This window comes from Harpia harpyja, chromosome 18, assembly GCF_026419915.1.
Source record: "Harpia harpyja isolate bHarHar1 chromosome 18, bHarHar1 primary haplotype, whole genome shotgun sequence".
Lineage (NCBI taxonomy): Eukaryota > Metazoa > Chordata > Aves > Accipitriformes > Accipitridae > Harpia > Harpia harpyja.
In genome coordinates this window covers 3416134-3438663 of record NC_068957.1, presented here as the reverse complement: position 1 = coordinate 3438663, position 22530 = coordinate 3416134, and the positions used below count along the sequence as shown (strand labels likewise).

The 22530-nt window shown below is 46.2% G+C and overlaps 1 protein-coding gene and 1 long non-coding RNA gene across 2 annotated transcripts; one reads left to right on the top strand and one right to left on the bottom strand.

The window, feature by feature from the left end:
• Nucleotides 1-337: 337 nt before the first annotated feature.
• On the bottom strand, nt 338-12661 carry FGF16 (fibroblast growth factor 16). The gene is made up of 3 exons (XM_052814068.1): nt 12136-12661; nt 5681-5784; nt 338-1333 (listed from the first exon to the last, which is right to left on the bottom strand). Exons 1-3 carry the CDS (start codon nt 12659-12661, stop codon nt 1088-1090), a joined length of 876 nt encoding a protein of 291 aa, XP_052670028.1. The 3' UTR covers nt 338-1087.
• LOC128154029 (uncharacterized) lies at nt 12136-22222 on the top strand. Its single transcript, XR_008239214.1, has 3 exons — nt 12136-12244; nt 16595-16806; nt 22128-22222. It is a non-coding gene; the product is annotated as an uncharacterized LOC128154029 (long non-coding RNA).
• Nucleotides 22223-22530: the final 308 nt, after the last annotated feature.

Sequence of the window (22530 nt, the reverse complement as noted above, 5' to 3'; positions counted from 1 at the left end):
GCCGTGCCTGGTACTCGGCGTGGCCTGAGGACCTATTTTACCCATAGCAGAGTAAAGGGAAGGGCTGGATTTGCAGTTCTTGGAAATTACGGTTCGTTAGACACCCGGCCGGTCATTTCAGTAGGGTCACGCTTCCGAGGTCTGTTCCAGGTATAATTTGATGTCATCTTTGTACAAGAGTTTGGGGAGTGAGGTAATGTATCTTTACCATATGAAGCCTTTTCAGAGGTGGTCTTAATATTCACGCAGATGGGGAAATACTGGGTTAATTGTTAAAGAGTGCCAAAAAAAAGGGCTAGCAAGAAATCTACAATATAAAGACAATTTTATTGCCGATAAGCTCTTAAAACTCATTTTTTTTTTTCCTGTTTCAGTAGGACCTTATTCTTCCTGATGAAAATCCGGTCATAGCATCTCTCATTAAAAATAAAATTATTTTGAAATAAATAAATATATAAAATAAATATCATATACATTTTATAAATAGTTTTGTCCTTATGCACAGTATCCATGCTTACATCTGAATAATGTTCCTCGCCCCATTCCCACCCCAACAGCAGGAAAAACCCCACGCATCAGGACCAGTCCATGTAGCATCATCCATGTAGCAGACTCCCGGGCTGCTTAAGCACGGTACCATTCGAAAGGCTTTTTCTTAGCAGGTAACCATCCCGAGCTTAGCAGCAGCATCTGCAGCAGTTCCGTGGTCTTTTGTTTTCTTTCCTTCTCTTCGTTTTTAGTTTTGGTTTTTTTCCCCCCTGGTGATCAGGTTTGCTCGCCTGCTTGTTCCTTTAAGCAACCATAACATTGAATATTCGACCTCTCTTGTAGCAACCGGGTAAAGAAAGTGAATGAAAACGAAAGATTATATGTAGGGTTCCCTCCCTTTCCCTACCCCCACCCCCATAAATAACCCAGGTTTGATATACGCTTGAAACAAGGAGGAACAGCAGTGTCTGAATTCAATGTAAGTGCTTTCCTACATCATCTATGTTTACAGGAATGATGGAATGACTATTAATATAGTGCTCTGGGAAAAAGCTTGGGAGCCCTAGTATGTACACTGACGGGGCAGCTGCAGGAAACATCACCTGTAGTGGAAGAGGTCTCTGTACATAGCGGGTATTTTGGCAGGGTCCACAGGCCTGGGTAAAAAATGAGTGAATTTCTGATGTCTCTTAGTCCTGTACCCCTCTCGGGGGGAGCCGTCCTTGTTCAGAGCCACGTAGTAATGCCTCTCCGAGTCGGGATGCTTGTAGAGGGTCGAGGCGTACGTGTTGTACCAATTCTCTTCAAACTGCTCTCGGAAAACGCACTCCCGTGTGAGCTTCTTCTGCGTTGGGGCAGAGGCAGGAGGGGAAGAAAAAGACATTTGTGTCAAAAATTTAACAAAAAAAAAAGTCTTTTCCTCCTTCCTTCACTTTATTTTCCTAGAATTTTCCCAGCTACCTTCTCCTGGCTCCCCTGAGGATGGGGACTGCGCCGCTGGGGACGTTTCCCCTGGGTAAGAGCTGGAAATGGCACAAGCCGTACAAGCCAGGACCCAAAGACCTCTGAAGTTGGAGGAGGAAGGAGACAAAAGGAGGAAGAGAAGGTGGGTGTGCATTTTGCAAAGATGCCCCGTGTAAAAAAAATAGAACAGGGCCACAGCAAAACTCTAAGCCTGGCAGCCAGGTCTCTGCAATCCGGTGTGAGTTTGGAGCTTTCCGGGGCAGCCGTGCCACCGGGCAGGACCGTGTCCTGTGCAGAGGGCTGCCCACCCACGGCCACGTCCCCCCCCGTCCACAGGTACCGCAGACACCCCGAAAACGCTCTCTTAGGTGAGAGGCAACCCCGGGAGAAGAAGCGGGCAGCGCATCTGAAGGGTTTAAACAAGAGCGAGCACCGCTTTGAAAGTTCAAGGCACATAAGAGTATACAGTGCAACGCGAATGAAAGCATTCCTCAGGCCTTTCATCTTCTGAAGCTCCAGATAGCTGTGATGTGAGGCCATAACAAGACCTGGGGAGGTCTGGACGGGGAGCAGCGCTCCAGGGATGTCTAACCCCGGGGAAGATTTACGGCGGCGATAGGTGATGTGATGAGCGTGTGCCAGCCCACGGCCGGTGCATCCCGCGATGGGCCGGGGGGACGGATGGCAGCGGTGTCACCGTGGCCGCAACCAGCCTTTCCCTCCAACCCTTACGGCCGGGGGCTGTCGGCAGCGGCCGTTCGATGATGGCTTTTGGGTTCGTGCCCGTCGCTCCTTCCCACTCCCTCCCATCTCCCCCGTGCCAGCTAGTGGGACGTGCCCAGCCGCAGCGAGGAGCGGGGATGTCCCCCTGCCCCACGAGGACGTGGGTGGCTTTGCCAGCGCCATCGTGCTGCGTTGCGGAGGGACCCGCCGTCCCGTCCCATTCCACGGCGAGCGGGATTGCCGGGGGGGGACGTGGGAGTCCTTTCAGATGAAAGGCAGCCTGCAAACGTAGGATGCTATAGTATTACAAACCCTGTACCTACACTGCAAACTATTTGGGTAGGGAATGTGTCTTATCTATGGCATACAGAGTGCTAAGTAAATGTTATTGCCTGCAGTAGATGTTTTGTAATACGATCCAGGAGCTCACCTGCGCTCAGAACCTGTTTTGAATGTTTTGCTGCTAATTAAATAAACCCTGAGGTGGGTTGTGAGCCCTCCAAAAGCCTATGCCACAGCCCTTGCCACCTGAGACCTGGAGAACCAGGGGTTTCTCTTCCCAGATCCGTCAATAAATACAGACATTTTTTTTTCTTCCCGTAGGATGCCATCTACTCACAGAATATGTTGGAAACTGCTGACCAGCTAACTCGTGCGCTGCTGCTTTGCTCCAGTTTACCTGCTCTTCACTGGGCTGTTTAGAGGTACAGCGTTTGTGTAAAATGTTTGGAGAGTCTGGGGTGACTCTGCAAGGTGCAATTTATTTCTTTCCAAGCCCTGGGATGTCCCCACTGAGCCCGACGCCGTACGGGCATTGTGCAAGGTGCTGCCTGCGACTTTCGCTGCTCTAAGTATTAGTTGCGTTTCTGGAACGGCTGGAAAGCTTAACAGAAACGTTGGCACAAGGTTAACAGGGACAGACAGAAAAGCTGTCGGTCCCGAGGGGACTCCACGCGTTGCTGTGGGGATGGCTGGCTCTGGCTATATCAACACACAGATCAGGCAAAATTGGCACAGAGGGAAATAGTAAACTTGCTGAAAATTTAAAAATACCGCTGTACTGTCATCTCCTAAAATACCATTGTAATGTTAATGCTGTTGTTAGGCGCTGTTTTATGGACCTTTAATTAAGAATACTGTAGTGGCTTTCGATTTCGAAAAGCCATCATTGTACAACCCATGTATCCCAGGTTTTAAAACTCCAGAGTTATCTGGGGACCTGGCTTGTGACTTCTGCACAGTTTGTATCAACGGTCTGACTGCATCCCTGCAGCGTCCGGTCGGTGTATTGTCTGGTGTACAAGATGCAATGACAGATAGTTTCCAGATGAAGTGTTGTAAAATGTTATCCTATTTTTGCTTCTGTGTCGTAACATGAACACAGGCCCTAGAATTTAATTAACCCATCATGAAACTGTTGACTCATAATCAGAGCTGCAGGGTTTGAAAGCACAGAAGGGAATATGCAGGCTTGTGTCATCCTCTTCAGCAGGCACAAGTAAAAGCTGCGACTCCAGGAGCTGCTGAGCAGCCTTGGGGTTTGACAGGAGAGGTGCTGCTGCACGGGTGTAGGCTCCAGCCCTGCTTTCTGAAGTGCGCTTTAAGATTTTCTGTGTTTTATGGAATCCTGGTGATTTTACTTTTTATCTATCTTGCACATTTGTAATTTAACTTCTGTCTCTGCATTTAACTTTTGTTTAGGGTAGATGTTACTACAGAAATGATGTGGAAAAAGAACAGTTATCAGTGCATGCTCGTATTTGATTTTCTCATATAAACATCAGTAACTGCATCTTAAATAGTGAAAGGCTCTGTGGCAGTCTCAGATGGGAATGGCAGAAGAAAAGATGATGGAAACCCATGGTTTACTGTTACTGTTTGGTAAGCAAAGGTTTTCTGAAGGCTTCTCTATATGCAGAGTATATGAGTTTAAATTTCTACACTATGAGAGTGATCTGATTTGGTTAGAGGAAGTACGTGTCTTCTGCTTTGATTTAAAACTGGTTTATTTTATTTCATTTTAAATTTACTGTGATCCATCCTTAAAAATCAGTATCCTCACATAGGGCAGTGCTGTGATCTAGAAAGAGGCATTTAAAAAAATCACACACAGGTGATGGGTTGAATTAAAGGCAGTGGGGCATCTGAAGAAAAAGCACCAATGAAGTACAGCAGCTACAGATAAGGAAACTTAAAAATGGTTTTCTAGAATGCAATTAATTTTTCAAAATGGAAGTGATTCTTCTAGCTAACTAGAAATTACTGGTTTATATTGAGTTAAATAATTAGGAATTGAGTTTAATTAACCTGTAGGAAGCACCTCTGCCCAGCTGTTAAGGCCTGACGTTTTGACTGCAAGTCTTAACACTTAAATAGAAAGAAGCAGAGGAGAGCTCAGCTCTCTTCAGGTTGATGGAGACTTTACTTGTGATGCCAAAGCTCTTCACAGCACCCTTTCCCCACAGCCCCTGCCAAGCTTTGCAGAAGCGTTTGCTCCGTGTGCGGGTGTTTCATCCAGCAAAACCCTGACATATGCTCTCTTTTTGGGGCTGGCTCATCAGAGCACCTGCCCACGTTCAGAGCGGTTTACAGGGTGGTGCAGGTTCAGTAACACTGGGCAGAAAAGCAGCGAGGTGGACCTGAGCTGGTCCTGGCTGCGGCAGTGCAACCCACGAGCCACAGTTCTAAGGGCATGGCCCAAACCAAGGGAGAAAACAACAAACTCACAAGCTGCCACTAGAAACCTGAGCCTGGACTGGAAACGGGGTATCTTCTGCTTTCTCTGTCCTACAGCAGCAAAGGATGAAGCAGAATGTGCTATAGGCGTTGTTAGGAAGAGTTCATAGGTATTCAGGAGTTTGTGTGGAGTGAAAAACTAACAAGGAGTTTACACTTGGTTTTTGGCAAAACGTGGAAAATTTTAGTCTGAAAAGGGCACTTCTAGAAAATTATAAGCAACCCCCCTAAACTCCTAAAAGGAGTTGTAGAGAATGTTATAATAAAATAACACTCAGACCACAACTTCAGCTTCCGTTAGTTAAAGAGCTATAATATAAATGTAAAATCTGCAGATAGGTGCAGATCCTGATCATGTGGAGAATAAAATTGATGTGTTACTCAGGCAGTGAAAACACACAAGCAGCCCCTAGTTTTATGCTACATTTCCCGTCTGCCTTTAGTTGACCGTTGCCACACTGTTTCTGAAAGGCAAAAGCTCGATAAGCCCCCCCAGCTCCCCAGGCACTGCCCCAAGCAGTGTCCAGGGGCTGGGCACCACCATGGGCTCTCACCGCACGGGTGTATCCTCCCTCCACAACCCTATTTCATACATATCATTTATGTTATAACAACAGTGGCATCACAGGTAGTAGAATGGAGGTACGTGGCAGCTCGAGGACTTCGGCAGCCTGCGACAGACACAGCTCGTGACACCGATGAGGTCCCGCAGCCTGTATTGCTGCATCTGTTATACAGTGTTGTAATCAGCACAAAACCTTAAACTTACCGACCCATACAGCTCGCCTCTCTCATTCATGCCGAGGTAGAGTCCTGAGTCCACCCCACGGATGCTCACCAGCCCCACTGCCAGGCTAATAAACTCCAAAATCCCTAGAACAGATAAGAAGTCCAAATCATACAGAGAATAAAACCAACACCAGGCTCCAGTGACAAATGCAAACCAGCCTTTCCCAACCTTTGCAGAGCTTCCTACAGACCCTGTTTTCCTTATTTATAACGACACAGTTCTTAAATCTGTAGTCCCATAAGTGTGCAACCTTCCAATTTCCACTCTAGGCTTCTCCCCAGCATTGCAAATTTGACTTGCCCAAGAGGAATTACCTTTGCTAATGAAAAAAGGTTTGCTAGGTTTTGTTGGTTTGGTTTTGTTTTTGTTTTTTTTTCTAATTATCACCAAGACAGTTGTAGAAACTTGTGCCTGGCCCACTAGAAATTTCAGAAGGCTGTTACCATGCTGGGTTTTATTCTTCACCAAAAGGAGAGTGATTTTTGTCACCATGGGGCTTCTGGTTTGAGATGATAGTGCCACATGTTTTAAAGTGATGAGTTCAATAAAAATAAGTGAAAAGCACTAGAAGAGATGTCTGTGAGGGCCATCTTCATCCTGGCACGCCAGTGGGGTACTTGCCACCCCCAAACGTATATACAAGCTGCAGGGATAAAATCCAACTTCAAATATACGCAGGTATATATGCCATCCCCAGCCCTGCGAGAGCAACCGTTTTACCCATGGGCTTCAGCCTACGACGATGGTGTCAGATACTTTAAATAATGAGGGGCAGGCTCATTTCCTCTGGCAAAGAAATTAGCGGGGTCTGCCGTGCTGCCTGCTGCACCCTCGCTGCCGAAAAGGGGGACGGCAGCTGTTTTGATGGAGGAAAGACCTGTAATAGGAGAACCCTTGGTGAAGCACTTAAAAACAAACAGTCGCCAAGCAGGTGCGTTTTTAACTGGTCTGAACAATGCCAACATCACAAGTGGCGGAGACCTTCAAACTTCACAGGAAAACCTCCTGAAGGCATTAGTGGGACTGTGTTAAGACTCTGGATATAACACGCTCCCTAGCTAGAGTCTTCACCCGTGTCCAGTGCTGAATTAATTAGCTGGGAGGTAGCAGCAGAGGAAAGAAGAGGGTTTTCACCATCCCATCTAATGACTGGACAAGACGTCTCCATTGACAGGAGGACAAAGTTGCTCCAACCTTTAGCGTGGCTCCAGGTCTCTTAATATAGCTCCCAAAATGTCCAGTCCTGAGCAATTGCTGCTCTGATCAGGTTACCTCCCAGAGCTCCTCTTAAAAGTATGCCTTGAGTCTAAAATCACCGCGTGACGAGCGGCCACCTGAGCCAGCTGACTTCAGCGGCAGTCGCAGCTCCCGGTCGTCCCTCAGCTTGGGGTATATGTTTTCTGCTTGGCCGGGCGCGGATGCGATAACTCTCAGTCGGTAACTGCATCACTGCCTAAATATAGGACAGACCAGATGGCGATGGACACCTCTGTCCCCCTTCGCTCAACGCAGACTCATCAGTCAGATGCTGGTGCCTATAACTGGGTGCAAGCATTAGTCTTCCTACCTTCTACCAGACTTTTTGTCTTCCTTTTGCCCTGCCTGCTCTGGGGCTTGTGTATCAAATCCAGCCCTCCCTGCAGCCAGCGGGTGCCGGGGGCAGGGGGAGATGAAATATGGACTTGGGAGTAGCAATTCCTTGAGACAGACAGGGAAGCAAATGACAGAAAACATGCTTTATGGACCAGTGCAGGTATTTTCCAGGCTGAAATATGCCCAGCTACGCACCCCAGCCTGCGGACACATATTGCCTTCAGAAACACCAGGAGCAGGCAGCGCAGGCAGGAAAGGCAGCCTTCCCAAGCCAGGCAGGCAAACCAGGACCCTGGTAGTTATTGTGGTGTCTTATCTGAAAAGCAGCACGAACGGGAAGGGAAGAGGCACAAGATGAGGGGTGCTCTTCTGCCTCCGCTACCCACCGGTTCTGACACGTGGAGGGAGTTACTGAACTGCTGTGTGCTTCTGTTTTCCCATCTGCAGGACAGAAACGATGACAGCCACTGTTTGAAAAGGAGGGAGTGAAGGAAGATTGACAACAACTAGAGAGAGTGTAAAAAGTAATACAGGGGGAAAGGAATACAGGGATACCCAGAAACAGGGGAGACTTTCCCAGGCTGGAGACAAGTAGACATTCAAGTGAAAAATATTTGGTAACTGGTCAGCAGTAGATCAGCCTTCCTATAGGTACAAACACAGTCCTCAGCACCAGCATTTTTATTTATTTGTCTTCTGTCACCCCTGGGAAGCAGGAAAACACTGCCGGTCCCATTTAGAAACCGAGGGATGTCTGAGGCAGGGAAACTGAGAGGTTTTCTTAAGTATGCCCACAAACGCACTCTGCGTGTGGCACACGAACCCAGGTCTCCAAAGACCTGGTAAGGAGCAACCCAGGAGCAGCGTTAGCATCTTTCCTCTCTGGGCAGGTGGGTGAGACATTCCTTATCTGGTGCAGATTGGGTAAATACTTGCTGGTTTTCTTCAAGGTATGCCCATGACAATCTCTTCCGACAACGTCCCGTGCAATATTCCCCTTTTCTGATCTTTGAGTGGCACTTAGAGATGTGCACGGAAGATGACTATGTTGAAACAGCTTTAAGAATGTAACTTAAACCCACAAAAGTCAGGAGACAGAGTGAAGGCTGAAAAAATGTGGGCGGATATCCATCCTGTCCTTAACTCACTCCAATTGCTAGACAAAATTGCAGCTTCGTACATCTGATCTCCAGCAGCACAGGGAGTGGCCACTGGGGCCAGCTCAAGAATTTTCCTTCCAATTGTAGCGGTGTGCTTTTGTGGTAGAGCATGGTTTTGGCTTTTTTTTTTTTTTTTTTCCCTTTCCTTTCTCTTTTTTCTTTCCCCCAGGACTTGCCTCTTTATTCTTGCTTTGATTATTCATTCTGTTTGTTCCTTGAGCCTTTCTAGATAATATTTGGAGAGATTTGATTAAGGCTCCGACTGGATTCATTTACCACCAAAGCACTGAATAATCTCCCGAGCTTTGCCATGGCAGGACCCACATGCTCTCGCCTTGCTATAAACCATCCCTCAAAGAACAATTCAGCTCCTTGCACCTGTCTCTTCTTACATGACTATATTCAGGAGCAGGGGTACAGAAACATCAGATGTTGTATTAATGGCTACAAACCTAAAGCTTCGGCTAAAAACCTCAACAACTGTTCAGCAACAGGTGCACTATGGTCTGAATATCAAAATCTACAGCAAAACTTTCTCTGGAGGTTTGTTTCATCAGCTTCTCTAGGAGACTGTGTTACAGATCCATTAGCAGGTTCGTACCCAAGAAGAACTTCATTTGCTGCCTTTATTAGTCTGCAGTACAAACTCAAGGCATTTTTCTCTCCTCGCAGTTAAGAGTAGCACCGTTGGTGTCACTTGTTTAATGCTGCTGTAAAACAGATACGAGGTGGAATAGGAGCAATTCCTCCTGGCAGGGGTTTTCCTGGCGAATTTATCTCAGTTTCATCCTGAGAAGGATTCTCACAGGGGTGCTAATGTCAGTCCAAGCCCCCTCCAGATTTTGACCATCCTTTATTTCTTTGTACAGAAAGGTTCTTAGCAGATACAGTGAGAACAGATACATTTCTGAAAACACTTTATTCTTTCTGGGTTGACTTAGGTGGAGCTGCCAGTTCAGAGAGCAACTTTGGGCACTCTTCTAGTGTGAGAATGAGCTTTCTTCCAACAATCCTGGAGGGCTTCACCAAATTTTGTGTTAAGCCTCCTCTAGGAAAAATAAGCTGCGCCCCATTGTTCTTGCATGAATCTGTATTTTTACAAGTATAAAATACCACGTTCCAGAAGACAGGTGTGATTTAGGAACGCTCCAGTCCTCAACAGATGAAAGGGAATAGTTACTGTGATTGCTCAGGCAGTGTGGGTAGACGATGCTGCTACCTCCCCTGCATCCTATGGTCACATCCCCTGAATGCCGTGGTACAAAAGAATCCCTCCCTTTAACCCTCGCCATTAGGACCTTGGTACTTTGTTCTGCATCACCAGGGCTTTGGCTCTTTATTTTTCTCTCTGGAAGACTCAGATGTCTTGCACATCTGGTAGCTTTTGGGATGGCTGCGCATGGGAGGGTGCAGATACTGTCCATCTTTTCCTGAAGCCCTTCCAGTATTAAGAGATAGGGATGCAAAGTCCAGTTCTACCCCACATCCCATCTGCAGCTGGATCTGTGCCTCTGCTGCGGTGTCGCAGCCATCCACTGAGCACATTAATTATCTGCTCATGATATCAGGGAGCACCTTCCAGCCATGTGGGCTTGATCCACCAAACCACCATACTGGATTTCTAAGTATTTCCCCAGATGCCCCTAGATTTAAGGCAGCTTTAAACTGCTACCCTGAAACCCTCGTCTAGCTCTGTATGTAGTTCCCCAGAATCGCTCCGGCTGCCTATTTCTGTAATAAGTTACTGCTTTCTGACTGCTGCATGCAAAATTTAGGAATGCATTGATACATGACATCCTAATATGAACCATACCAGTAACATTGGAATTTAAATATTCATGGCTACTGAATGCAGATGGTGAATACTGTGTGCCAATACGTTATTGCTTTGAGTCTCTGCTGAAGCGAGGTTTAGTCCAACTTTATCTGAACACGAGGATTCCAGTCTAATCCTTTGGGGCTTTGTCTTGCAATTACAACAAATAACTATTTATTTTACACTGCCTCTGGGAAAACCCCGAAGCAGAGAACTATAATATTTTATATCTGAAGTCTGGTCTAGTTTACGTAGCTGGATGCTGACTGCTAAAACACTTAGGGAATGCCAATGTTTCAATTTATTGAATGCACTGTGTGACTTATGCTTAAGCGTGCAAAATTCATGCAAAGTTTTAGCCCATTTAACACATTTTTCCAAAGTGTGTTTGGAAATACACTTATTTTACTCAGTCTTTATTAAAGAACGGAACTGAGACAAATGCTGCCATTTGAAACTGGCTGTTTACTTGTATAAAAGATAAGTAAAAAGATCTGATAGAAACACTACGTGGCAGATTGAACTAAAACCAAACAGATGCGATGGGTTTGCTTTCAGTTTCTTTCAACGTGGAAAGCCATCACGTATCGCAGCATGAGAGGTTCAAAGATGTGCATCTTTCGGGAGGTAATTAAAGAACGCTTGCCCCACGAGCCTATTAGTACCTGACTCTGACCCGCGGGTTACGACTTTCTTGTTGATTTAGGCAGGGACATGCTATGCACACACCTGGTGTTTATGGAAAGCGCGGTACGGAGATAAGCTTCCCCAAGTGTTCCAAAAACCTGCCTTACACTGCTAACAATAGCAGCAGCAGCAGCGCTCCTGAAGTATCAGAAAGGACCAGTTGCAAACAAGCAAAGGCAAAAAAAAGAATTCCTTTCACCGAGGAGTTAAATCACTTGGAAAACTATAAAAAGCCTTGCGAGCACTTCTTGCAACCTGTTGACAACATAGCTGAGATCACTGGCATGGGACTTGTTGATAGCTTACACAGACACCTGCACTAGATGCTGAAGTAGCGGGAATTTTTCTTAGCTGTGCTCAAACTTACTGTACTTCTTCGCCTGTGGCTTGGGATGCATTTTTTGAAGATTACATATAGTCTCATTAGAGATCCCTGCTCTTGTGCGACACTGATACAGGCACTGCAGTCTTCCAGCTGTATCCCAGGCGGCAAGGTAAATCCACGGTGCTCTGCCTATTGTTCCATCTTCTCCTTTCTTTCTGAGGTCCCCTAAGCGTTTTTCCCCTTCAGCTTCCCCTTTCCTTTCCAACAACCTCCCCAAACTGAGCTTCTGACACCCATCCAGCCAACCGATCCCTGCCTGCTTCAGGGAGACGCTCTTGTAATGAAATTCATGCAAGTAAAAGAAATCAGCTCACAAGTATCCGCGGAGGCCAAAAAAAAGGAGGAAAAAAAAAAAAAGAACGAACCCACCAAAAAAGCTAGGAATTTCTTTTTCCAACGTGCTCTCTCCTTTCTTTTGCCTTCCTCACCGCTAACTTCAGAGGCACAACTAGAGCTGGTCACCCACACGCACACCCACTTTTTTATATATATATTTTTTTTTTTTAATTGACTTTTTTTTCGCGCCCCCTCCCCCCCCGCCAAGGCACGTTTTTATGCACCTGCAGAGGGGCTGAGCGCCGGGAGAGTAGGAAATTGGAAATAAAAACTCCCGCATTGCTGGGGAGTGAGCGCATTTATTTAGAAGTCTAATTATATCCGTCCCGGGATGATTTATATTAGCGGGGTAATTAGTTCTGTACGCGGGGCACCTGCTCCCGGGGCCGGCCGGGCACCCACCCACCCACCCGCGGCCCCGTTCCCCCCCCCAAACCCTCTCCCCGGCGTCCCTTACCGAAGCGGCTGTGGTCCTGCCGGGTGCCCTGCACCGTGCCGTTGGGGAAGATCTCCAGGTGGAAGCCGGTGCGGCAGTAGAGCTGCCGCCGCCGCAGGATGCCCTTGAGGTGAGCGAAGTCGGTGGGGGAACCCCGCTGCAACCGCCCCTCGATCTGCCCCAGGCGCTCGTTGAGGAAGCCGGGGGAGTCGGCGAGGGGCAGCCCGCCGCCCAACGCGGGGGGGAAGCCGTGCAGGTCGGGGTCCAGGGCGCCCAGGAAGCCGCCCACCTCGGCCATGGGGCCGCGGCCCGCGGGCGGGCCCGGCGCGGAGGAGCGGAGCGGCCCCTCAGAGCGCAGCGGCCCCTCAGAGCGCGGGCTGCGGCCGCCCGGCCCCGCGCTGCCGGCCCCGGCCCGGCCCCGCGCTCCCCGCGCCTCCCATAGCTGGATGTGTCCCGCCGTCGGATGCAAACTGCACTTTATATACGTACACACTCCCCTTACATTGACATATTGGATATTTAAATGCAAGCCACACCTCACTGGCATCCCCTTTGGCTATTGCTTTCTTTTTTTTTTTTTTTTTTTTTCCCCTTCTTCTCTGATCCATTTGGCTTTTTTTTTTTTTCCTTTCAAAAAAAAAAAAAAAAAGCCAGCTTCACTCCCTCTTTTATTATGAAAAAAATGGCAGGAAAAAGCTACACATCGCAGTGAGGCATAACAGCACTTGGCAGGTCCCCGCGAAGCCGCCGATGAAATCATGGAGCCCCCGCACGCACCCGGGGATGCAGCCCGGCTCTGCCGGCCCTCGCCGCTCCCGCCCCGGCTCCCCCGCACCGCCGGCAGCCTCCGGCCCCTCTCCCGTCCCTCCTCAGCCGCGTCGTGTCGTCCCCCCCCCCCCCCCCCAGACCCGGCACGGAGGCGGCGGGCCGGGCCGGGTCTGTCAGGACCGGGCCGGGTCTGTCAGGGCCGCCGGGTCTGTCAGGGCCGGGCCGGGTCTGTCACGGCCGCCTCAGCCCCGGCCGTGCTCCCCCCCGCCCCCCCCCCCCCCGCCAAACGGACACGGTGGAGGAAAAAAATAACACGTGAGGAGAGGGCTCGAGAGGCGTTTTTCAGCTGAACGTGTAAAAACTGAAAGCGATCTTTTTGAAAAGCGATCCCGCGGGCTTTACGGCCGGGTTTACAGGCGGCGGGAGGTGAGAGGAGGGCGAGGGGCGGCTGCCCGGCCCCGCCGCGGGCTCCCTCTCCACCTTCCTTCCCCATGTTGGAAACAGGTGTTTCCGCCCTCTCCCCCCCGGCCCCGCCGACACCGTATCTGTAACGGCAGCTGCCGGCCGCGCTGCAGACAGACGGACTCGGGCTCGGGGAGACGCGGGGGGGGGAACGACACAAACACCGACAGGCCCGGCAGGGCGGGAAGGGCTCCCGCCGCCGCCGCCGCCCCCTGCGCCCCGGCCGCCGCCGCCGCCCTGCCCGCCAGGCGGCGCTGCTGCTCGCGCCACGGCCGCCGCGCCTGCCCCTGCCCCTGCCCCTGCCCCGCCGGGCCGGGGCGGCCGCCGCTTCGTCGCGTCTCGCCGACGGGGAGCTGAGGCGGCTCCGGTAGGCTGGGGAGTCGGGCTGGGCTTTCGTGTCTCTGAAGTGAAGTGTCGCCCATCTCCTCCTCCTCCGTGCCCCGCCAGGGGCCAACGGAGAGGCCCCGGGCCGCAGTGGCTTCTCCAGCGGGGCGTCAGCCTGCAGTGCTGAGGTATTGGTCGTGTCCCCCCTCAGCGGGTCTCCCCCACGGTGTGTCCCCTCGTTGGGGTCTCTCCCCCAGTGGATATCCCCTCAGTGGGTCTCTCCCCTCAGCGGGTCCCCCCCACAGCGGGTATCTCCTCAGCAGGTCTCATCTCCCCTCAGCAGGTCTCATCCTCCCCTCAGCGGGTCTCTCCCCTCAGCGCGTCTCTTCCCTCAGCGGGTCTCCCCTCAGCAAGTCTACCCCATGGTGGGTATCTGCTCAGCAGGTCTCTCCCCTCAGAGAGTCTCTCCCCCATAGTGGATACCCCTTCAGTGGGTCTCTCCCCTCAGGAGGTCTCACCCCACAACAAGGTGCTTCTCCCCACATCCACCTCAGAGGGAGGGTTAAAAGGGCCGTGGCATGCAGCCTCCTTTCCCCGCAGGCCCAGGCAGTGCTCTGTTGCGAATATACGAAGGAAACTGATATTACAACGTGGAACACCCACACATACGTCTGCAGTGGGTGAGGAATCTGGTTTTTAAATGGGGGCTGGGGGTGTTTTTTCCTGTCAGAGCTGTGGCTGTAAAAGGGGTGTATTTGATGCAGAACTTGACACATGAAGCCTAAACCCATGCTTTTTATAGAAACATAGTCTGCTCCAGAGGTAGTAAAGTCTACAGAAGTGTGTTTGTTGGCTCTTTGTTTATCATGTGTGGTTACATGGAGATACCACAGAGTTCAAGCATCCCACTGCAATGATGCTGTAGTATCTATATGAAGACTCAGGTGTGATGAGGTAACTGAGGGAAATAAACTGTGCCTTGGTGAAAATGGCAGAGATCCAAGATGCGGGGGGGGACAGACACAACGATGGGACACCCCAAACCCAGAATTACTATTAAGGACATAATCCTGTAAATGCTGTGAATTTAATGCATAAAGTTCATATCATGTGAATGATCCCGCTACAGTCAAATATGCTCTTTTGTAAAGCCTGGTTTTGCTGAAGTAAGAGTGAGTTTTGCCTGTGGATTTGTAGCAGTCACCTTATTTCTGAACATGTCAGAAGGTTGATCCCAGGGCTATTCAGAAGAGAGAGCAAAAAATAGTTTCCGCATTGAAGGACTAATCAAACTCCACAGAGGCTTCTGCCACTGACTTCAATAGCCTCTGGATCTGTTACAATTTCCTTAAACCCAAATCCATACGAGCACTTAGAGGAACACTTAGGGTACTGAAAAAGGTAACAAAGTTCAATTACATTACAGTAAAATCCAAGATAAAGTAAAAAACACAAACCTGCGTGCTTAACTAATGTATAACAAAAGCAGCGAAATCCCCCATCCAAGCTGACATTCCTCACTTAACTCTCATGATTATGGTCAGCTTTTGAAGTGTCCGCAATACATTTTATTGAGAAGTTGTACAGGCTGGTACAACATGTTCTATTTAGGCACAACAGGATGTGGAAAAGGTAGCTTTCTCTTCTCTTTTTTTTTTTTGTCTTTAATTTCCTGGTTTATTTATGTTTTTACTAAGCTGAGGAAAAAGCAGAGAGATTTGTATCCTGTATTGTTTGAAGAAAAAAAGGTATGTATTTTAAATACTGAAAGCTAGAGTAACTCCTTCAAAAGAAGAAACAAGTTTAGAGTTTTTTTCCCCCATGTATTACACAGAATACAGTTCCGCACTCAGTAGTTTCTTAAAGGAGGACAGAAACTTGTATGCAATTTGTGTCACAGAACATAATGTGTTACAGAATTAATTTTCTGCTCTCCTTTGTTTCAGTTCATGCAGCACCCCCAGGTTTATTCTTTGATTAAAGCTTGTATTGTCTACCTTGGGAACTGAAATGGTTACTGCCAAACTGCTCTGCCTTTCAATTTACAGAAGAATTAGCAATGATATTTATACCCAGCTTGCTAAAATAGACCTTGCAGACCCCTTCCCATATACTGTAGAAGTATATGTTTAGCAACGTAGTAAAAATATTAATGGGATTTTTTTGCAGAATAATTACTATTCGTGGAGAGCAGCCACATTTGATACCTGACTATAAAATCAAAGGAAGAGCAGGACTGGGGTCAAAGCAGTAAATTAATTAGGAAAAAGTAAGATAAACAAATGCAATGAGCAGATCTAGATACTGCATATCCTCTCCCTGGGGCAATTCCATTGGGTAAAGAAAAGATCAAGACAGCTGAAAAAAATTTGAAGTAGCAATGGCCATGAATGAAAAATCAGACGTGAAGAATATGTGAGGATAAAGAAACAACAGAGCCTTGAGCTTTAATAAATAATACTTCTACTTCCTTAGCCACTTCCCACCTTGGGATCTCAAAACAATTTATGTACAGTAATGAATTAAGACTCACAACCAAGGTCACTGTGCATCTCCTTTTTCCCAGACAGTCTCTTTTTCCAGTAAGAGGTGTTGTTCAAAGGATATTGATGGCTTTCTGTATTTGTTTGGGATTTTGGATGCATAGCAGCCCTGCTGGAGCAGTAGCTCTGACCAAGCTTCTGTATATCCAGAAACCAGACACGTCCACCGTGCATGTGCGGGGAGCCCTTCTGCCTTTTGTTGCGTGGCGACCATCTGTGCCACACATGCAAGGAATGTCTGAGGTTTCCCGGCAGATAAATAGGGCAACCTCCTTTGTGAGGGGGTGAATAAACAAATTTTCTGAAGGGGAGCAGAGGATGGTTTATTGGTTTTTATCTTTGATTGTTTTTACTTAAGCTAGTATTATTATTATCTTTTGCAGTACCACTTCCAGGCCCTAGACCCTGTTTGTGCTGGATGCTGTGTTAAGAAGTACGTAACAAACCCGAGTCCTTGACCTGAGGAATCTCACTGCTCTGTCTTGTGGAAGGATTTCTAATGGAAGGCAACATGAATGAGGCAACAGAATTTCAGTCAACGTGTAGAAGTACATATATATTTTTGTGGCGAGTTTAGAATGGTGGCAGAATAAAGGTAAGGGTCTAAGGATAAAGCTCCAGACTTGCCTACCTGGGTCTTGGGATCAGGTGCCTAAATAAATGATGTGATTTTCAAAAGAGGAAGTACCCACCTTTTCCAGTTATTGTTTATTTCGGTGTCAAACGTGTATCTGCTGGTTTTAGTAATCCCAGTGTGGATTAATAAGTAGGAAGCAGAATTGTTCTGGCTCACCTCAGACTCACAGGAACCCCCATTTGGAGAGGATTGCTGTGACTAAGATCTGTAGTCCTTAGGGGAAGAAGTTATGGACAAGCATGGGCAAACAAACATCAGAGCTTTGTTGACCCTCATGTATGCAGTTTTGCCTTGGTTCTGTCCCATTTGAAAATTGCAGGTACTTATTCTCCCTGAAAAATGACACCTTTCCTCATCATGGCTAAGCACAGGTTTGACTCCTGACTCCAATTGTTCATGCTAATACATCTCCAAGTACTAGATGCTGAATGAGGGATGAGGAGGGCTTCTTTCTTGGGGTAAAGTGGTGCATAATACAGTCATCTCCATTTGTAACCTTTTTTTCTTGGGATTTGAGCTAGAATTACAGGACTACTGAGTCATTAGGCCTTCAGTATTTGGCCAAGTGTACCAGAGAATATGTACCGTGTAATTCTACCTCTCAGCATATTATACACCAGTGCAACTTGCCATGCGGCTACTGATTGATGCACAATTTTTCTCTCCACAGTGTTCGTATCTTGTATGTACCTTTTGTGTTGTAGTTTATGCTGTAATTTCATGCCAAGACAGCAGCGTTTCCTTCCCAGCTGTTGAACCAAAGGGCATGATAGAAGTTAGAATAAGGGTATCCTGGTAAAATCCATTCATAGTCATCTTCTTTGTTTTATTTTTTTATTTTTTCAACTATAGTTTGGGAAACAATTAAGAAAAAGGTAGTAAGTAAGGTGTTATGGCAGGCTTGTCATCTGATTCATAGGCTCATAGCTGCTAAGGGGTAGTGGGGTGCTGAGTTAGCAGTGAGTCACTTCCTTCTCTGCTTTCACTGATGGAGAAGGAGAAGATAAAGAGGCCATTCAAGTTGCAAAGCATGTTCAGGATGCTGGAGTGTGTAAGGAACGGGATCTTGAAGGACTGTTTCATTCTATTGTTGAAGGCTTACCATGACTTCAAATTCTATCCTAGACCTAGAGCATGACTGGAAGTTTTAACCTGTGTTTTAAAGCACCTGTGTGCCATGGCCATATTCAACAAACTTGATAGGCAGTTACTTCAGTAGTTCTCCAGAGTTTCTTAAGCCAAGAAGCTCTCAGTCACCAGGATGTGTAAGTCATTGTGTGGCTTACAGCTGAAATTTGGAGCTAGTTCTTTCCACTGGATTTGTCTCTTTTGCTGTACTTGGGTAATAAAAAGGAGGATAACATTGTAACTCCACTCTGGAAAGCACAGACTCAAAATATACTTAAGGAAACACAAAAGCCAGTTCTAGTCCTACTCAAATAAAAAATGCTGTCATTTATTACGATAGTCTTCTAAGTGTGTACCTTTTAACTATAGCAGCCTTTTACAGAATTATCCGTGACCGTGGAGGGGGGTATGTGTTTATATCTGCATCAGTTAGTATTGGTCAAATATAAAAAGGAGTCACAGCAAAGGTCTGTCTAGCCCCATATCCTGCCTCTTGATAATGGCTAATAACTTGTGTATGGAAAACAGGACGAGTATAGAGTGATACTTCCTTTGGTAAACCCTCCCAGCTTTCAGTGGTTTCTGGTTTAGAGACCTTCCTGAGCTGGAGGCTGCAGCTGTATCATTGTTTTTGATATTCCTTGATGGACCTTTTTCCATAAAATTGTCTAATCGTTTTTTTTGAAACCCACTTGTATTTTTGGCTGCCATAACATCCCGTGGCAATGAGTTCCACAACATCATTAGGTATTGTGTGAAAATGAACTTCCTTTTGTTTGCTTTTGAACCCGTTTGCTGCCTGCCAGTTTGAGTTGGTGCCCTATTTTTTCTGTTAAGACTACTTTAAAATAATCATTGCTGTTTACCTTTACCATGCTGTAACAGCTTGTCTAGAACTCATTTGTTATTCTCCTTGTTTTCCAGGTTGAAAGGCTCTGGCTTGCTTAAGTTTTCCCTATGCTAAGGCTTTCCAACATCTCTTATGCAGTTTTGGTACACCATTGTTCTTGCCCTTTCTGTAGCTTTGTATTTCCACAATTACTGGAGCTCTGCTCAGTGTTGAAGAGATGGGCATACTATCAATTTATATGAGGGATAATGCCATTTTCTGCTTTGTTCTCATTCTTCTCCTAAAAATTCCTAACAGGATGGTTTTTCCCAACTGCTGACTCTGTGCCGATCTTTTCAGAGAACTATCCATTTCTCTAGGATTTCTTTCATGAGTGGTAATAGCTGATTTAAAGCACAGCAAGAATGGCTTTTTCCTCATACATTATTTTTCATTTATGAACTTTGAATTAAATTTACTTTTTTAACACCCACCCACTCAATAAATTTTAGGTTTCATTTTTGGGAATGGCTTTCTATCATCAGCCACCCACCTACAGCATTTCCAGATCATTTATGGAATATGAAACAGCAGCAGTCACATCACAGACCCTATTCAGAGGCCGCTGGGGAGCTCCCTACATCACTGACGTTGAATATCTATTTCTCTTGGCTATGATCTTTTCACCAGTTATGTCACTTATTCTCTCTTTCATTCTTCTTGCAGTAAGGCTTGTTTATGAGCTAGATTTCATACCCTAGTTAATAGTATGGCAATTTCCCATGTGGTACCTGTGAGGATTATCAGTTAATCTTCATATCATTTTGTTATTTTCATCTGTGCTGCTGCCTTAAATTCATTCTCCTTGCAAAAAGGCTGTAGGTTTCTGTATTAAACTTCGATACAAAGATTCATTGAGCTTTCTTGCTATTGCCTTATCACCTGGGAGCGTTTTTTAAATACCTCAGTCAGCTCTTGGTACAGTGAACCATTCAGACTGAGGCACAGATTTACACATCAGAACAGGGTTCTGTATTTTTCTGTGGTCAGGTTGCTTTGGGATTTTTGGCCCAGTAGCTGAATTTCTCTGTATCTCTCTTTAAGGATAGTGACACTGATTCTCTCACTGGAGAGCTAAAACTGAAATTTATTAGTGTGTGAGGTGCAGTTAGGAAGTCTGGGCTCAAAGTTATTCTAGAATAAGTGGGTGATTAGATGGGACATCCAAAAATAAAGAACAGAGGGACAGAAAAGGGAAAAATAAAATAAATAAAAACCACCTTTTCCTAATTATGCTAAAAGGCTACAGTTTTGGCATTTTCAATGACTGAAGCTTTTCAGCTTAACTGCTAATGGTTCGCATGAGTAGCATTACTCAAGTTCATTTATATAGTACTGGGTTAATTTGTATAGTGCTTATAAGGAAACACATAAAAATGTTTAAAAATGTGAATAACCTGATTTGCTAATTATTCTGTAATTATTCTTTTCTGTATATAAATTCTTTATACCTTACTAGGTTTGTTCTTTTCTCTAATGAGTTAGTCAATTAAAATACAGCATTATTCTCCTGTTGTCAAAAAAGCAGCCAGGTGCTTTGCAAACTTGACTAGATAAATGTTTATTGTATGACAATTCCATGATCAAGCAACTAACTGCCCTGTAAAGGCATATTTTCGATGAGTTCTGCAAACGGCCAAAGGATAGGGAGGACATACTCAAGAGACCACAGTCTTGCTTGCATCTGATTGAGACCCACTGAAATGTGCATTAGCTTCCTTCAGGATGAGATGTGTTTCTTTTCAGGACAGCTACTTGAGTTTCATAACATGACTTTCATTAAAATCTGTCATGAGATATCAGGAGTTACAGAATCCAGTTTCTATAGCATTAACCTTACACAAATGCAGTATATAGTAATCACAGTTCAGCTAGATTGAGTTTCATGTGAGATCTCAAAATGTTTATTTTACAGCATCCTTTGCTGTGTTTGTATAGCATTGCTGTTGCCTTTCTCCAGATGGGAACATGCAGGAATGCAAAAGGCAGGTGGTTTGCTCAAGGACATGAGAATCTGTCTTCAGTACAGTTAACTGGTGCCTTACTAGCACTTGTGTTAGCTGTGCTTTGGTCTGAGTAGTCACCTGGATTGTGTTGCATTCCCTTTGTGAGCTGCTAGCATTCCTTAATACTATGTCTTGCAAGAAAGTTACCCTAAGGATGTGTAGGGCTCTGAGCAACAAGCACAGAGTGAGCTGGCTGCAAAGCCTTTTTTGTCCGGGGATCCTGTAAGTGAAAGACAATTGCATCATCTGGCTCTTTGTGCTGAGGGAGGATGAGCCTCACTTATGTTTTCTTTCTTTCTCAGTTAATTGTGATAGGATTTGTCTGTCCCAAGTGAGGGAGGTGGGGAAGGCACGAAGGCTTGGTCTGCATCCTTCCTGAGAAGTGGTTCCAACATCAAAAATCAAAGCCTTGTTTTGGTGTTGAGAGCTGGTAGTTCTGGTCCTGGGTGGTATAGCTCTGTCTGAAGCACCACCAGCCTCAAGAGTTTTGCCTGTGGATGGGAAGCAGAATTCAGGTTGACACTAGGAGCTGGTGTTGACCGTAGTGAGGACAGAAATGCAGAGCTGAGCATAGCTGAGACGAGACCTCAGAAGTCTGTGTTCTCAAACCTCTGCTTTAATAGCACGGGCTATTTATGGCCTTGATAAAATTAGGGAAGAAAGATGAGGAGCATCTTCTCATGCAGTAGTCTAAAAATGTTGGGAAATCCTGTTGCTGAGGTTTTCTAAAAGATTAGAAACTTTTCAGATATCTCCCTCAGCAATAAATGTGTCAAAATGTGAAAATTAAAATATCCTTCTCAGAAACTGGGAAGCATCTGTGTGTCAATCACTTTGAACATCTTGCTGACGCTGGGGCTATGGTTTAATGTAGTCAGAGTCTGGTTCTTTCATTAGAGAAAACAGAATCAAATGCAAAAAAAGAAAATAAAATAACACTTCTGCAGCTTTCTTTGTAAACAAATCAGAGACCTTAAGGCCAGGATAAGAATACAGTGGCTACCAACTGGAATAACTCAGCTTAGGCTTGATAGAAGGAAATGATAGATCTGAAGTATATGCTACCTCACAGGAAGATTGTAATGAAATCCAGCCAGCTTCAAGAGAAAAACAAAACCTATTGATTTTATTCCAAGGGAAGAAAGAGAAAAAGAACAGATGTATGGAGTCTTCTGTCCACTTACTGCAATCAGCAGTGCTGACTTAGAAAAAGATAATGGCTTAGCCTTCTTTTCTTCTTGTGCTTCCTTCTTTAGAAATGCCCTGGCTTAGACACCAAAAAGATTCAATTTGGGGTAGTAGAGAGGAGGGGGAACAAGGACCTCACACAAGAACTGACCTAAACTCTGAGGAGGTTTGTATAATCTAATTTACAATAAAATGGTATTTACAATGTTATCAGACAAAGCTTAGCAGTGTTAAGTTAAACAGCATATAATGTGATTAGTGGGGGAGTCATGCCCATGATGTCATACACATTCTCTGAACTCTTGGAATGGGCAGATAATGTCTCAGGCATTTATTCTCTTGTGACACATAAGAAAAGCTAAAGGTTTGGGGGATGGGAAGGAAATGTGCATGTACACATGCTCAACAGCGCACGTGCGCGCACACAGCTACAGTGGAGCTGACAACACTATAGACAGCCTCTCCCTTTGG